This window comes from Peromyscus maniculatus, chromosome 6 (genome assembly GCF_049852395.1).
Source record: "Peromyscus maniculatus bairdii isolate BWxNUB_F1_BW_parent chromosome 6, HU_Pman_BW_mat_3.1, whole genome shotgun sequence".
Lineage (NCBI taxonomy): Eukaryota > Metazoa > Chordata > Mammalia > Rodentia > Cricetidae > Peromyscus > Peromyscus maniculatus.
In genome coordinates, this window is record NC_134857.1 from 69970166 (window position 1) to 69986214 (window position 16049).

General features: G+C 54.4%; 1 protein-coding gene across 2 annotated transcripts in view; it reads left to right on the forward strand.

The window, feature by feature from the left end:
• The first annotated feature begins 246 nt into the window (after nucleotides 1-246).
• Kcnn3 (potassium calcium-activated channel subfamily N member 3) overlaps nucleotides 247-16049 on the forward strand; it is a 145045-nt gene continuing 129242 nt past the window's right edge. For both annotated transcript variants that reach the window (XM_006976310.4, XM_042279395.2), the window contains exon 1: nucleotides 247-1539. In XM_006976310.4, the coding sequence (XP_006976372.1) occupies nucleotides 583-1539 (957 nt within the window). In that variant the 5' untranslated portion in view covers nucleotides 247-582. The remainder of the gene's footprint in view (nucleotides 1540-16049) is intronic.

Here is a 16049-nt window from a genome sequence, read left to right on the forward strand (position 1 = left end):
ACCTCCCAGGGGAAAGAGGGCAGCTGCTCGGCTCCCGGGTGGGGTGTGGAGGGGCTGGGGGGTGGGGGTCTTGGAACAAAAACTACAGTTCCCAGCCCTCGTTGCGCTGCCACCCGGCGGGGAGCGGAGGAGGGCAGGCCCCTTCTAGGAGGCGGAGCCTGGGAGGGAGGCGGAGTTAGGAGCGTTGGAGAGTTAAGCCAAGCCAATGAAACCGCTGGCTAATAAGTGGGCTTGGCTTGCCATATAACAGTGTCAGGAGGAGGAGAGCGAAGCTATTGAGCCAGCGAGGAGTGAAGCTGAGTCGGCCTCATACACTCCTAGAGGACCGCCTCCAGAATAGAGTTCTTTTCGCCCCTTCCTCCTTCTCCCAGCTCCTCTCCCGGCCTTTCTACCCGCCCAATACAATGCATACTCGAGTGGCAGCCCCAGAGAACTGAAGCAAACCAAAGAGAGAGGAGGACTGGAGCCAAGACACTTCTGGTGGGGAAGCTTGGATGCCTGGCTTTCTTTGAGGTCATCTTTGGAACAAGGGTGGCTTTGGTGTGGAGGGTCGTGCTGCAGGGAACCCAGCCAGGCCCCAAGATGGACACTTCTGGGCACTTCCATGACTCGGGGGTGGGGGACCTGGATGAAGACCCCAAGTGTCCCTGTCCATCCTCCGGGGATGAGCAACAGCAGCAACAGCCACCGCCACCACCGCCAGCGCCGCCAGCAGTCCCTCAACAGCCTTCAGGACCCTTGCTGCAGCCTCAGCCTCCGCAGCTTCAGCAGCAGCCGCAGCAGCCTCAGCAGCAGCAGCAGCAGCAGCAGCAGCAGCAGCAGCAGCAGCAGCAGCAGCAGCAGGCGCCACTGCATCCCCTGCCTCAGCTTGCCCAACTCCAGAGCCAGCTTGTCCATCCCGGTCTGTTGCACTCCTCTCCCACGGCTTTCAGGGCTCCCACTTCGGCCAACTCCACCGCCATCCTCCACCCTTCCTCCAGGCAAGGCAGCCAGCTAAATCTCAATGACCACTTGCTTGGCCACTCTCCAAGTTCCACAGCCACAAGTGGGCCCGGTGGAGGCAGCCGGCACCGGCAGGCCAGCCCCCTGGTGCACCGGCGGGACAGCAATCCCTTCACGGAGATAGCTATGAGCTCGTGCAAATACAGCGGAGGGGTCATGAAGCCCCTCAGCCGCCTCAGCGCCTCTCGGAGGAACCTCATCGAGGCCGAGCCTGAGGGCCAGCCCCTCCAGCTCTTCGGTCCCAGCAACCCCCCAGAGATTGTCATCTCCTCCAGGGAGGACAACCATGCCCACCAGACTCTGCTCCATCACCCCAACGCTACCCACAACCACCAGCATGCCGGCACCACGGCCGGCAGCACCACCTTCCCCAAAGCCAACAAGCGGAAAAACCAAAACATTGGCTATAAGCTGGGACACAGGAGGGCCCTGTTTGAAAAGAGAAAGCGACTGAGTGACTATGCTCTGATTTTTGGGATGTTTGGAATTGTTGTTATGGTGATAGAGACCGAACTGTCTTGGGGTTTGTACTCAAAGGTAGGGGCTGTGGTTTCTCTTTATACCTTCAACAAAAGGAGTATGTAGAGGAGAGAGAGAGAGAGAGAGAGAGAGAGAGAGAGAGAGAGAGAGAGAGAGAGAGAGAGAGAGAGAGCGCTTCCTTTGCTCAGTTACATGAACACCCTAACTTCCGTGGTTTTCCTCCTTGGCCCTGTGAGAATCCCTTCTTTGCTTCCCTTTGTGGGGACATCCCCATGCACTGTGTCTAATTTGCAGACTCTGTGTTAGGGAGCATTAAAGAATCCCTTCTGAGAAATCACTTTTTTTCCCCCTCCAGGCTCACTCGTACTAAAGCATAACCCAGCAGCTTAACGCACCAATTAATTACACTCTGCCTTGATGTGTTTGCCAGTTCCTGGTACTTCCCTCCTTTCCTCTCCCGCCTGCTCCACTCCATTTTCCCCAGGATAAAAAAGAAATAAATGTCTGGCTGGGGGTGGGGATCCTGTAACATTCCCCAAGGCCCCCCCCCTTCCCAAGTTTCTATATCCCTTCTGGTCCCTGGGAGACTCCAGCGTAAAATAGAGATGTAGCCGAGTCTCTCCCAAGGGCACCGGGTTAAAAATATAGGTGGAGGAAATCAGCAGTCCCTTCCCTCAGGAAAGAGGACTCAGAATAAACCTGCCGCTGCCTTGTAAACATGCCCTGATAAAAATGGCTACAGGTGTTATCCAGGCAGAGCAGATGGGCACCGCCTTGGCATCGTAGGGAGAGTGCCTCTCCTTGGGATGGGTGACAGGCATTCCCCAGAGGGCCACGGGAGCCGGCGACCCGGCTCAGCCCCGTTTCTTCCCTCCCACCCTAAACTCCTTCTCCTCCTCGGGGTAAATAGAGATGAGTGTACATGAGAGTGCACACTGGATGGAGAACGGCAGGCAGTGTGTGTGTGTGTGTGTGTGTGTGTGTGTGTGTGTGTGTGTGTGTGTGCATTGCCCTAGCCTTTCAGTCGGAGGAGAAGGTTTCCTTCCCAGAGGGGAAGGAGGTTCAGGAAGGTGGATTTTGTCAATGCTGTGCTTGGCAGGAAGCTGCTGGTGGGAAGGCTGGGAGATGCGGGGAATTGTTGGACAAGTCGTTTCCCCACACTGTACCTTCGGCCCCAGTTGGTTGGTGTGGTGTGTGTGTGTGTATGTGTCTCTCTCTGTGTACTTGTGTGAGCGCCTGCTTGTTGTGTGGAAGCCTGTATTTATTTGTCATTTTGGACGAGGGCTGGCTGGGCTGGCTGGTGGGTAGCTGGGAGGGGCTCAGCTGTTGGAGGTTTCAAATAGAGCCCGGTTTCAGCAGGGCACAGCTGCTGGAGACTGTCACATTCCTTGCTGAGATCTGGTCACAAAAACCTGGGAGTCGCTGATCAGATTTCCCCCATTCCCAGAGTCTCACTTGAAACCAGGGTGGGCAGTGCTCCTTGTCAGCCAACCGGCATGGACAGAGTCCTCCAGGGACCTGCTGCTTTGCAGGGACTGCCCGAGCCAGAGCACTTGGAAGCTGTCTTCGTCCAAATAGCTCATGGATGAACAGACCTCTCCGTGAGCAGAGAGTGGGGTTTCCCCTGGAAGCCCAGCTCACTTAGTCATTCCCTGTAATGAGAGCCTGGGAGGCTGTGGTCCCTCTGCTCCCTGTCTTCTTAGAACTGCCTCTCTTGCTGCGTGCTCTGCCTGGGAGATGGGCTGGCAACCACCCCCCCTGGGAATCAGGAGCCCTTGCTCGGGGAAACCCATGGAAGCCCATATCCCCGGGGGTGTGGGGTGGCACCAACATGTTCTCGTTAGTGTTCCCCATGGTGGCTCTTAACGAAAAGGCTTTTCTAGGAGTCGGTGGCCGTGTCCAGCTCCGAGTATGGGATCCACGGTCATCGGTCTGAATGTGTTGGGAGGGTGGCCACCAGGCAGGGGGGAGCTAGCTTCTCTGGTGGAGTACTCATGGGAAGAGGCTTTCCCAGGAAGGGAGGCTGTAAGTGGCGGCAGGGTGAGATCACCGGAGGTGCGTGCCCCCTCCACTTCTAAGACAGCATTCTCTGGTGCTGATGGCACCAAGGGACAGTGGCTAAGAAGCTCCTGCTTACCTCAGCTGGTGAGGTGGCCACTTCCTGTGTACTCTGGGGATGGGACTGGAACAACAGAATGTCTAATGAGGCAAATGTCCCTATCTGCCATGGAGGCCACAGGGATCACATCATAGAATGGGGCCAAAGCTGGATGGAGTTCCAGCTCTGCCGCTGTTAGCTGTGCGATTCTGGACAAGTCACGGCAACTCTGCAAATCTCTTTCCAGCTTCCAGGTGGGGATATTGAGTCAGATGAGCTCAAGGCCCTCCATAGCTCCCGTTCATTAAGAGGGGTCTGCTGTGGCTGTTTGTGATGACTGCGGAGAGAGATGTCTTCTTCCTCTGTAATCTAGCTCTGGCTCCGGAGTTAGGTGGGAAGCAAGAACGCAGGAGAAAAGTTCGGCAAAGAATCTGGGTCTGGTCGGAGACCATCTTTAAACGTGAGGCAGCTGTTGGGGAGAGGTGTCAGCCTTAGGGGGGGATGGGCTCTGTGGCAGAAGAGCTCAGAGAGACTCAGGACAGATGAGTGACTCTCCTCGGCTGGAGGTCTTGTGTGCTCGCCTGGCTTTGGTGATGACTCTGGAAGCCAGAGGCTAGACCAGGTGCCCAGTCATTTCAGGTTCTGTACCTACAGTGGCAGTTTCTAGTTAGGTGACTGATGGTCTGCAGCCCTGTGCCTCAGCCAGCTCCCTGGCTCTCCGCTTTATCTCACAAGGCTACACGCTTTCTGCCCACCTGTCCATGGCTGGTGTCGGCTGCTGGGAGAGTAACCCACCACGCAGGCCCAGGTGTCTGGGCGAAAAGCGGTGGTGCGGCAGGTGCCCCGAGCATGCTCAAAGTTGTTGCAGGAGGGAGCCAGTGTGAGGAGGTTGAGAAATGGGGACAAAGTGCCTCCCAGCTCCCACCCTCACAGGCTGTAGGCGATGACATGGAAGGAAGGAAGGAAGTTCTCCTGAGAAGGGAGGTGGAAGCCTGAGCAGGGAGGGGCTGCCTCATAGGCCCTCAGAGGTACGAGGCTGGCTCTGAACTGAATGGGGACTCTCGGTGTTCCTGCCTGCCTTCCTCCCTCCTTCCTCTTCCTTCCTTCCTCCCTCCCTCCCTTCCCCTCTCTCTTCCTCCCTCCATTCCCTTCTCTGTTCCTCCTGTTCCTCTTCCCTCTCCTCCTCATCCTCCTCCACCTTCATCTTCTTAGTAGATGAGTTTCCTATCTGGAGACTTGGACAACAGGACAGAGCATAGTCTACAGATCCTGTTTGGAAGTCCTGGTGATCCCGTCTCTACGTCTCAGACTCCCTCTAACTGTTAGAGTCTAACAGGATTAGGGCGATGAGGATTTAGGGTTTTTTTTTTCTTCTTACTGTGTTCTCTACTTTCTTCTGGAGCTGGTTTGGCCCACATAGCCCTGTTGCCTTAAGCTGTCAGCAAATTCTCTCTCTGCTAGGTCCAGAGAGAGCTAAGGATAGCCTGGCTCTCCCCTCCCCGACACCCTGATGGAGCATCAGGCCTTAGCCTTGTGGCTGCTTCCTCAGGAAGCCTGGCTGTGCTGGGCAGCAGGGCAGCTGGTCTGTTTCCATGGATTTTGCACAGTCTCCAGCAGCTGCCCCATCCCCGGCCTAGAGATCCACCTGAGCTTCGCCTCGGCCCCTTGTCCCTCCCGTCCGTCCAAGCAGACTTCTTGTCTTTCTGTTCCCTCCTGAGATCCCTGCCTGTCCTTTATGACACAGCCCAGACTCAGGAGCTCCCGTCTGCTCCCTCGGGGGGCTTCTTCTCACTTCTTTTTACACTTTCTTCCTCAGACCACCCAGTGAGCTGCCGCCCCGAGGAGGCTCGTTCTCCTGAGCACCTAGAAGAGGTCTCTAGTGAATGCTCTTCAGGGAATGGTGGCTTCTAGGCCAGGGCCACTTTGTTGCCCGTCTCTTTGCTGGCCTCACAGATAGCAGAGAAGTCCTCCAGCCTGTAGCTACAATGACTGATAGTATTCTAGGGTTTATTTTGGGGCCTGTAGGGTGAGTGTGGGGAGGTGGTAGCCAGAGCTGCTTCCCACTGTAGGTAAGCGCTCTATTGAGCACATCCCCAACACCACAAGTATCCCAGTTCTGACCTCTGCCCTCCTGGGAAGGGAGGTCCTCGCTGCAGAGGGGCAGAGAGGTAGCTGAGCTTGGCCTGATGAACGGCCCTGCCTGTTCCTTTGGGGCCCAAGTGCTGCTTGAGGTTAGACAACCGGCTGCTGGAGCGTGGACTTCTAGATTTGGGGGCACCAGCAATGTGATTTCAGGCGTGCTGGGGTGGTAGAAATAGGGTCGGCCCTTGGGTGGGCCTCCTGCAGGACGCCCTCCCAGGGTGTGCAAGCAGGAGACTTGATTTTCAAGAAGCCCTTTGGCTGCAACCAAGGGCCTCAGGTCTGCATTTTATTGTCCCAGGGCATATTGACCGTGCCAGCCCAGGGAAGGACAAGAGGCTCTGACAGTGTGAGACAGCCGCAACCCTGCCCCCATGGTGACCATTTATTTATATTCTTTGTGGACAGGGAGCAAATAAGTCAAACCTTTGTAACCTATACGGTCCCTGCTAACTTGTCATATACTTTCCTCGGCATGTCACCCCACTATTTATAACTATCCTGGGCACAGGCTCTAACGATTCCAGACTTCCCTTCCCCACAGGCGGTATTCATGGGTGCTGGGCACTGGGACAATGGCTGGGCATTTGTCTCCTGAGTAAGCTAATTAGAAGGCTACTCCATGGCCTTTTATTTCCCTTATTTAGCTTCCAGGAAGGAGGATGTATGAGCCCATCCTCAAAAGATCCTCTTTAAAGAAAAATTAGGTGGAGGAAAACAGAACAAAATTTGAGTAACATGTATTGTGACTCCGAGACTCCAATGGAAATGTAAAATCAGAACAGAGAGCTTTGGTTTCGTGCCAGTTATTTATGGGCGGCGGGGGGTGGGGGTGGGGTGAGTGTGTGAGTGTGTGTGTGTGGTTGTGAGGGGCGTGTATATATATATATATATTGATACAATATCCCTTTTCTTTGCTCAGTGACAGGACACCAGAGCATTCGTTGGTAGTTGTTTTTCTTTCAAAACCCCAAAGGGAGAGAGGAGAGAGAGAGAGAGAGAAGAAAGCCATCAATTCCTCTTTAAATCATGAGGGTGGGTAATTCTAAGACTGCACTGTTCTCAGGAGCTGTGGGGAGGAAAATTCTAGTGCCTTCTCTTGTGAGGAAAGTCCGGAGGAGGCTAATGGGTTCTCAAGGCCCTTCCCCCTGTCACTCCACCCCCAGGTGCTCCGGAGTCATGGGAGAGGCTGGGGGCAGGGACCACACTGCTCCATCTGCCCCACACCGCTCTGAGTGACAGGTGAGGGAAGGCGGGGACCTTTTCTTAAGTACTGGATGACTTTACACCCCAGAGTCCCAGAAGTAGGCGGTGCTGGAGGCACCGATGCAGATGAAATCACTCACCGAGCTAACACAGCCGGTGGGCGTGGTACCGAGACAAGAGCCCTGCCCTTTTGACTCTGGAGCTGAAGCTCTTCTGTACCTGCGGCGGACCCGTTGCTCGTGTTTCTTGTGTGTGTTTCCACTGTGGCGTTTCAGTGCAGAGCCCTGTACATATTAATATCAGGCAAGCACCCCACTGCTGAGCGGTCTCCCCAGCCCAGATTACTTATATTCTGGTTTGGTTTTGGTTTTTTAGATTCCTTATATTCTCTCTGCATCTTGTATGACGTGTACACGTGGAAGTCAGAGGTCAGTGTTGGATGTCTTTTATTTTGTGACAGGATCTCTCACTGAACCTGGAGCTCACTGATTCAGCTAGTGTAGCTGGCCTGTGAGCTCAGAGGCTCCCTCCTGTGTCTGCCCTCACTTGTATCCCATCTACCCCTGCACCCTGGTTAATGTGGTTACTAGGGACTGAACTCAGAGCCTTGCGCTTGCATGGAAGGGGTTTTACTGACTGATCCCCGGCCCCCCCAAGCCCCCGATATAGTCTTAGAAGATACAGCTCAAGGCCTACGAGCCAGAGACCAGAGATACAGAATGTTGTGGCAGGAGAAGCTTGGCCCAGAGACAGGCAGGAGAACTTGATGGGAATTGGAGCTGCTGGTGCAGGAACCTAGGAAAAAGACTCTTCAGGGCAGCTAGGACCCCAGGGGCAGCCTGGGTTCAGGATGAGGTTGTAGGCAGGCCTGTGATGGGCCCTTGAGATGTTTCCTGGGGCGGGGGGGTCATACACTGCCAGGGTGACCCTGGATAAGTTGTGAGGGTGTTATTGTGGGGATTACGGGGGAAAAATGAGAACTTGCTTTGTAGAGGCTTGTAGTAGGCGTCTACCATAGCACCATGGCTACTCAGCACCCCTGAGAGCCAGTGGGGCCCCCAAACTACCTGTCTTACCCTGTTCCCTCCTGCCTGGATCTTCTCTTAGGCAGCTCCTTCCTTTTCCAGTGCAGGCTGCCGAGGTGGCAATGGGGAGGGGACTCAGCATTGTCTGTGTAGCAGGCACGGTCCATCTGCTGCCCCGCATGGTCCCCACGGTGGCTCAGAATCATTACGACCAGTTGTGTTTTCCAACTGGGGAAACTGAGGCACCAGACCCTTCTTAGAGGGTTCTAGAATGAAGCTCAGGGCTCCAGTACACTGCTCTCTCTCTCTCTCTCTCTCTCTCTCTCTCTCTCTCTCTCTCTCCTCCCCCCCAATCCAGAAAATCTCGGAGGGTTTCTCCATTGTTCATCCTGGAATTTTCTTCTTTCTGGAGTCCACGTTCCCTACTCCCCGTCTGCGCCATGGTTTCCTGCTGTCAGCACAGACAGTGCTGGAGAGGGCCTGCCTCTGCCTCTAAGGAGCCCCCAGGAGGTGCTGGGACTTGGTGCTTCTTGCTTGCTTTGTGATGGTCCTTAATTCGCTCAGACTTAAGAGTTACACTCCCTTTCTGCCACCGGGTTGTGTTCCCCCCCAAGGGCTGGCTGAGCCATTGTCCTCAAAGCCACCTTCTCCAGGGGTACCCCGTGGGCAGTCAGACAGCCAGACGACATTGATCCAGGTTGGACGGTTTATGGCACTGGTGCTTGGGAACACTATGAGGGAGAGAGTAACTCGGGCTGGAGATGCCGGGGGTCCCCTGTAGAAGGTGGGGTAGTCATTGAAAATCAGATGAGCCACAAGGGAAAGGGGGACCCATGTTTGAGTGTGAGAACTGCAGGACCAGGAGAGAGAGTGTAGGAGGCAGAACTGCCTATGCAGGGTATCTTGAAGATGCCCCCAGGATGAGCGTACAAAGGCGGATGGGAGGACGGAGAAGACTGTGTAAGTTGTTGGGGGCTGTGCCGCATCCTGGGAAGTTCTGAGCAGGGATCAAAACACTCCTGCCTGGGGTGTGGGCACAATGAGGGACTTACAGCGAACTGCCGTGAGCCCTGAAGATCCGATGCTCCTTCCCCCCTCAAGTATGTCTTTCCCGTCATGGTCTTGTACGGTAGTTCAGGGATTGGTTGGAATCTAAGTTCATATCTTAACTCTGTGGCCTACCAGTGGTGGAGAGTTTGCTGAACCCTGAGCCTGTTTTATCAGATGGTAAGAGGGAGCCCCAAACATCCCCTGCATCATAGCACTCAGTACCTCTCCCTGCAGTACGACACCAGCATCTTTCCCCATACCACAGTACACAGCATCCCTCTGTGAAGCATGGCACCCAGCACTCAAGGTTTCTGTCTGTATTGGCGTACCGAGCATAGTGCCCAGTACTCTTATCCTGTAGTATAGCACCTAGCACAGAGCTGCACATGCATTTTGAACCTCAGCAGCTGCCCCTTGGAGGACCAAGCCTGGAGGGACACAAGTACACATGTCACCTGTGCATGCTGTCCAGATGGCTGTGGAGAAGATGGGGTTCTGCTTAGGGGAAAGATCTCTGGAGGAGTTGAGCATGTGGGGAACCTTGTCCTCATTCTCAAATGAATGGCCAAGACACCAGTATTACTGCTGGATGGGTCTCAGTGTGTAAGTGAGAGGGAGGGGCCATTCTTGGGAAGGTGAGACTGTCATGGCTGCCTGGCCTGGCCTTCTGGAGTCTCCTTGCCACGAGTCTCTATGCTCAGGGTTGACAGTCTGTGGCCTGGGCATAGCTAATTGGGTGTGGACCTTCAAACTGGACAGGTGGAGAGAGCACAAAAATAGACCCATGGGCCAGGCCAGAGGCTGAGAGGAAGGTCAGGGGACACACGATGATCAGGCAGAAAGAGACCGAGAGAGCAGGGCTCCAGAGAAGGAACCAGCCAGGAGGCTGTCCTGGGACAGATCCAGGCAACTGAAGAGGGCTGCATCTTGCCCAATGTGCCATCAAGAGAACACAGTTTCCCTTCAAGACCTGAGATAGGGGTACTTCGCAGAACGTCAAGGGCTCTTTTACCCAGCTTGGAACACTAAGGCCATGCTCCCAGCCAGGCACCAGGGGGCACCAACAGTAGTTGGGTAGAGAAGGCTATGTCAGACAACCTGGGCTTGTGGGTGAGGAAGCCAATCTTCCCACCCCAAGGCCTGGGTCACAAGGTGCTGGAGTTGTCTTCTGAACCGAGCTTTGGTGATACCAAATGAAAAGCATGCAAACGATGTGTGAAATCATATGCAAATTGGTATCTGTTATTGTGGAGTCAGCTTATTGGGCATTTTTCGTCAAGGATCAGAATGTCGTTCAGTGTCAAGTGAGCATGAACGTTGGCTGAGACGAACCTTGTTGCAAGGGCTGCGTGAACTGCTGTCTGTGCCTTGGAGCTGCAGGTTTGCGTCTCCCAGCTCGCATGTTCAAGGCCAGTTGTTTGGTGCTTAGCTTGGAGAAATTCAAACAGTGAGCACCTTGCCCAGGGTCACCCAACAAGCCGGGAGGAGGCAGCAAGATCAGCTGATCTCCAGAGCCCCTTTCCTGTGGGTGGCTTGGAACTGGAGATGGTCATGGGGAGTCAGAAAGATCTGCTGCCCTGGGTCCTAACTATGGCCTACTCTTTTTTTTTTTGTTTGTTTGTTTTTTTGAGACAGGGTTTCTCTATGTAGTTTTGGTGCCTGTCCTGGATCTCGCTCTGTAGACCAGGCTGGCTTTGAACTCACAAAGATCTGCCTGACTCTGCCTCCTGAGTGCTGGGATTAAAGGCGTGTACCACCACCACCTACTCTTACTTCTGAGTTCCCCTAGGGACCATAAGTCAAACTCTCTGAGCCTCAGTTTCCCCATTTGTAAATGGGAATCCTGGCATCCTCTAGCCCAGGGAAAATCACATTTGGGAACAGTTGAGTAAGCGGCCCGTGCAGTGGCTGGCACCTCTCCCAGGCTGGTGATCCCCCCTCACACCTCTGCCTGAGCTACCACCGGCCCACATTCCCGTGAGGTGCTACCAGCAGGGATCTTTGCTGGGCCTTCTCCCCTTCGGTTTCTGATTTTAACAAATTGGAGCTTAGGCATTTCTTTCTCTTCTGCCTTCCATCAGGTGAGATGTTAACTTTCCACTCAGCTCCTACACATGCCGACATCTGGGGCTGCCGGCGGCGGCGAGGCTGCTGCTCCTTCTCATGCTGAGGGCGTGAGAGAGCTGCCAGGGTTCAGGCCACGGTGTTTGCAGGGGCTCAGAGCTGAAGGCCGTGGGGAAGAGGACCCTTAGAAGCCTTCTGCGGGAGATAGCCGGGCCATTTCTACCTTGGGTAGCATCATGCATGCCTGGAGTGGCCAAGCTCCACCCACCTGGGCGGGCATGCTCCTGCACAGGTCCCGCTTTGGAGAGGGAAACAGTTCAGGGACTGTCTTTCAGGACTCCAAGGCCCAGAGAGGTTCTGTGTGTTCCCCAAGAGCACTCAGGAGAGGGGCAGCAGGAATCCAGGGCTTCTGGTTTCTGACATTTCCCCTTTTAACTCCTTCTCCAAGCATCCTGGATTCCAGGAGTGGAAAGGATCGGTGCCCCTGAGGACTGGAGTCAGCTCCAGGGGCTTCTCCTCACCCCAGCAAGCACGCTGGTTTCTGCCATCTCTTCCTAAAGGTGCTTAAGATTTCCCTGCAGACTAGGAACAGGGCTGACGGCTTTGCAGAGTGGAAGGCGGGACTCTGATTCTTCTGCTGAGGGTGAAGCTGGGGGACTAAAAGTGGGTTAGGCTGGGGTCTGCTGTTTACCTAACTAACGTACTCAAGGTACTGGGTTCCATCCTCATGCCCAGGATGGCAAGGAGAAAGCAAGCGAGCGAGCAAGCGAGCGAGCTGGGCAGGCATGGCCCCTAAGGGGCTCTTCTTCTTGGCAGTGGTGACCTTCACCTTTGATATCTCTCCTGAAAGCCCATGGCCTTGTGATGTTAGGAGCTCCTCCATTGGTCCACGGTTCCCGCTCCTCCTTGGTTCATGCAGGGATCCTGAGATCCCTCAAGAGTGAAACGGATGTGATCCGGGAGCCAGTCTTAGGTGTAAGCTGAGTCGGGAGGGTTTCCAGGTGGCATCACAGACAAGGCTCTGGCCCAGCAGCATGGGAGGCTATGCCACGGTCTTAAAACGGAGGCTTCCTTTCTCTTGCACGGAAATAACAGCAGAGTCAGCGGCCAGCTCAGAGGATAAGGGCACTTTCTGCCACGTCTGGTTATCTAAGTTCAACCCCCAGGACCAACATGGTGGGAGGAGGGAACCAGCTTCTGTAAGTCATCCTCTGACTTCCTCTAAATAAGTAATAAATGCGATGGGAAAATCTAAGTGGGCCCCCATGTCTACTTCGGGGGTGAAGAGAGGGACAGAAAGGGGAGAAGATGATGAGTATTTCACGCTGTGCCTTCATATGCCCCATTAATGCCTCCCAACAGCATATGAGGTGGACATCATTAGCCCCGTTTTAGAGATGCTAGTGGGGAGCCTCAGAAGGGATATGCGTCTTGCCCAGGATGTTACAGGCAGAGCTTCAGAGCTGGGTCTTGAGCACAGGGCAGAGTGGCCGAAGCCTCCTTGTCCAGCAGGCAGGCTGCGGCCGGCTGGCTCTTGGGTGTTCTCCTTCGAGCCCAAAACCTGTTCGGTCTTTCAGAGCCCCAGCCTTATTTTACAACTCATTGGCCCGCTCACCTGGCCTTGTGTCCCCGGGGTGTGTGGAGGGGTGGGCAGAGCACTGTCAGTTTCGTGGGGGTGTGTGGGAGCCCCAGGAGCCAGCGGCAATAAGGAAGGCTGGGCTCGCACACTCCCTGAGTTCCTGCCTGGCTCTGTGGCCCTGAGAGTCTCTGTCTCTAGGTTTGCAGGTGAGGGCGATGGTATTTCCTCCCAGGGAGGATGTGTGTTGTGATGGAGACAAGACGTGGTGAGGGCTTCGTGAGCGCCGAATATTGCATTGATGATGTTCCCACTGAGTCAGCTCTCAGTGCGGGCTTCGTCCCTGAGCCTGAGGACTAGAATGAGGCCCACTCCCTGCCTCCTCCAGGCAGAGTCACCTCGGCCCTGTGGGGCCCATCCTGGTACGGGTTTCGCGAACCCTCTGGGTCTTAGCTTCATTCTGTCACTTGCTAGCTTTAGGAAGCTGCTCCAACGTGTTGATTCACAACGTCCTTGGTGGCTAATGGTAACCCGGCTGCGCAGGCTTCGGTGGGAAATGTCGGGCTGCTGTTAGTAAGCTTGTGACGTGGCTTTTGGCCTGCACCGAGCCCTCGGTAAGGGTCAGGTGAGACTGTGGGTGGCTGGCGAGAACCTCTCTGGCTAGGCATGGGCAGGCTTGGCGTCCGGCCATTTATTTTGTCGTCTGGAGCATGGAGCAGAGAGCGGGAGGAGTCTCTCTCTGGCCATCGTGGGCTGGTTGCGGTGGCCAGGTGGAACTGGGGCGTGAGCAGAAGGAAATGGTGGTGCTCTGGAGGCAGGGTACTGCCTGTCAGGATTTGCCATGCCTGCTGGAGGGGTGGGCTGGAGGGCTATCTCCGCGTCCCACACGTGACAACCCGTGAAGGCAACACAGCTAAGTGGATTTCCTCACTATCAGGAGACAGCTGAGAGACAGGCGCCTTGGCCAGGCGCCCCCCCCCCACCCCTGCTGCCTCCTCCCTGCAGGCCAGCCCTTGGCTCGAGGCCTGTTTGTCTCCTGAACCCTCTGAGCAGCAGGGATTTAATTACTATAATGTAAGGAGCTGTGGCTCGAGGCCCTTCTGGCGGAGGGGAAGCCGATTTGTCTTCTCGCTGGGAGAGTACAAACTGATGGAAGGGGGAGAAGTGACCCTTTCCTGGGGCTCCGAGGCTGCTGGGTCGCTGGGGAGCTTTCCTGGGGATGAGGAGAGAGGAGTAGGCAGAAGGGGGGTACCGTGTTCAACCTCAGGGCCTTTGGTGCTCAGTTTTGCCTTCTGTGAACGCTTCGGCTAAGTTGCCTCTGTTTCCCCAGCAATCTTTGCTGCAGACAGCTGTCAAGCACCTACTGTGTGCGATGCGTAGCCCTTGAGAAACTTCCTGTCCAGGCAGAAACGCAGGCACCGCTCTTCAGAGGGCGAGTGACCACCTGTGATTGGCCAGCCAATCATTCCAGGCACAACCCAGTGGGAAAAAAACCACAGTTGACACAAGTCTTGCCCTTTTGGGGGGCGCACGCTTCCACAGCTGACCCCAACAGCTGAGTGTATTTGATATTTGAAGTGCTATCAAGGAAAATAAAGCTGGGATAGGAGGGCACAGGGTCCCAAGGGAAGCCCAGGGTGCTTAGGTAAGTGCTCAGAGGAGGCCTTGCTGAGAAGGTGACATTTGGTGAAGATCTGAGTGAGACTGGTGAGCAAGCCGGGCATCCTTGGGGGCGAGGGTGGGAGACCAGCAACATGAAGGCCTGGGTCAGGTTTATGGCTGTCGTGGTCTGGATAGCCCTGGCCAATAAACAGAGAGCATGAACTATTTTGGTCCTTTTATGCTTCCCAGTAGCCATATATTTTAAAAAGTAGGACATATGAAATTTATGTTAATATTTTCATTTCATGTGATGAAGCCAGATATTATCATTTCAGTGTGTAAGTGATGTAAAAATTTTCAATGAGATGTTTTACTCTCTCTCTCCCGTACTGTGTCTGGTGTATATCTGACAGCCCATCTCAGCCAGACTCTAAATCTTCATGGGAAACACTTAACCTGTTTTAGAGTCCATAAAACTTAGAGTTAAACAAATACTCACATTGGTACAAGCATACTGTAGCATTTTCGAACAAATTAATAGTGACTCAGTTTTAAAATTACAGTTCTTTATTTTGGTTCTAGGGCTGAACCCCGGGCTTCACATGCCGTCCTCCTGAGCTATACTCCCCCAAACGCTGGTACACCAGTTTCCAGGTGAATAATTGACAACAGGACGCATATATAAATCCTTTGTACTGGCCACGTCAGTGGGGCTAGGTAGAACTTGTAACATTCAACAGACACTCCCCCAGAGTGGGGAGCCAGCCCCCCTCAGGTCTGCCTGACTGAGCAATGGGGAGCGTGGGTGGTGGGAAGGGGTCGAGACTAGCAAGGCGGCAGGACTTGGAGCGTGCTGTGAAGAGTTTGCCCTTTACCCTGGTGAGATAGCATCAGGTGAGGGCTCCGAGCAGAGAGTGACAAGTTGGCTTTGGCTTTAGAGTTAGGCCCAGACAGGGAAGCCCTGTAAGAGGTGTGGGGACTGCAGGTGAGGATGATGGGGATCTAGACATGGAGGTAGCAGTGAGATGAGGACAGTGGTTGGTCCTTGCAGGTTTCTGGTGAATCTGGTGAAGCGGGGAGGTGGGTGGTAGGCGAGGGGTACAGTGTAGCCCTAGAAATTGGGAAATTTGTGAGAACCATACTTGGGTTAGAGAAGGTTCTTGCCCGGCCTCTTCCCATGATGGATGGCTCCTCTTGCATTCCAGAGGACAGTTTATGACAAGGTTGGCATCCTTTAAAACAAATCAAGGGGTGGGCAAGATGGCTCAGTGTGGGTAAGGGTGCTTATGGCCAACCCTATCAACCTGAGCTCTATCCTGGAAGCCACACGGCGAAAGGAAAGGATGGAGTCCTGTAAGAGGGGTCTGGCCTCCAGTGTGTGCATGGCATGTGCACACCCCCAGTCCCACAGCATGATAAATGTTAAAAAAACACTCCAAACAAATCAATAAGGGGCCGAGGCGATGGTTCAGTGGGCAAAGCTCTTACAGTACTGCGTGTGTGAGGACTCAACTTTGAATCCTCAAAAAAACTTTGAACCCAAATAAAAATGGATACAGCAGTGCATGTCTGTAATCCCGGGGCTTCTAAGGTGACATGCGAGGCAGAGTTGGAAGAATCCCTGGGCTCAAAGCCTGACTAGCCTGGTGTATGCAGTGGTGAGCAACAAAGAGATTTGGTCTCAGGGTGGAAGGTAAGGACCAACACTGAAGGACCATACCCAAGAACTACACCCGGGCAGGGCACATCTCCCCCAAGCCCCAGCCAAGACACAAAATGGCACGCACAGAACCAAAAATCAAATAAA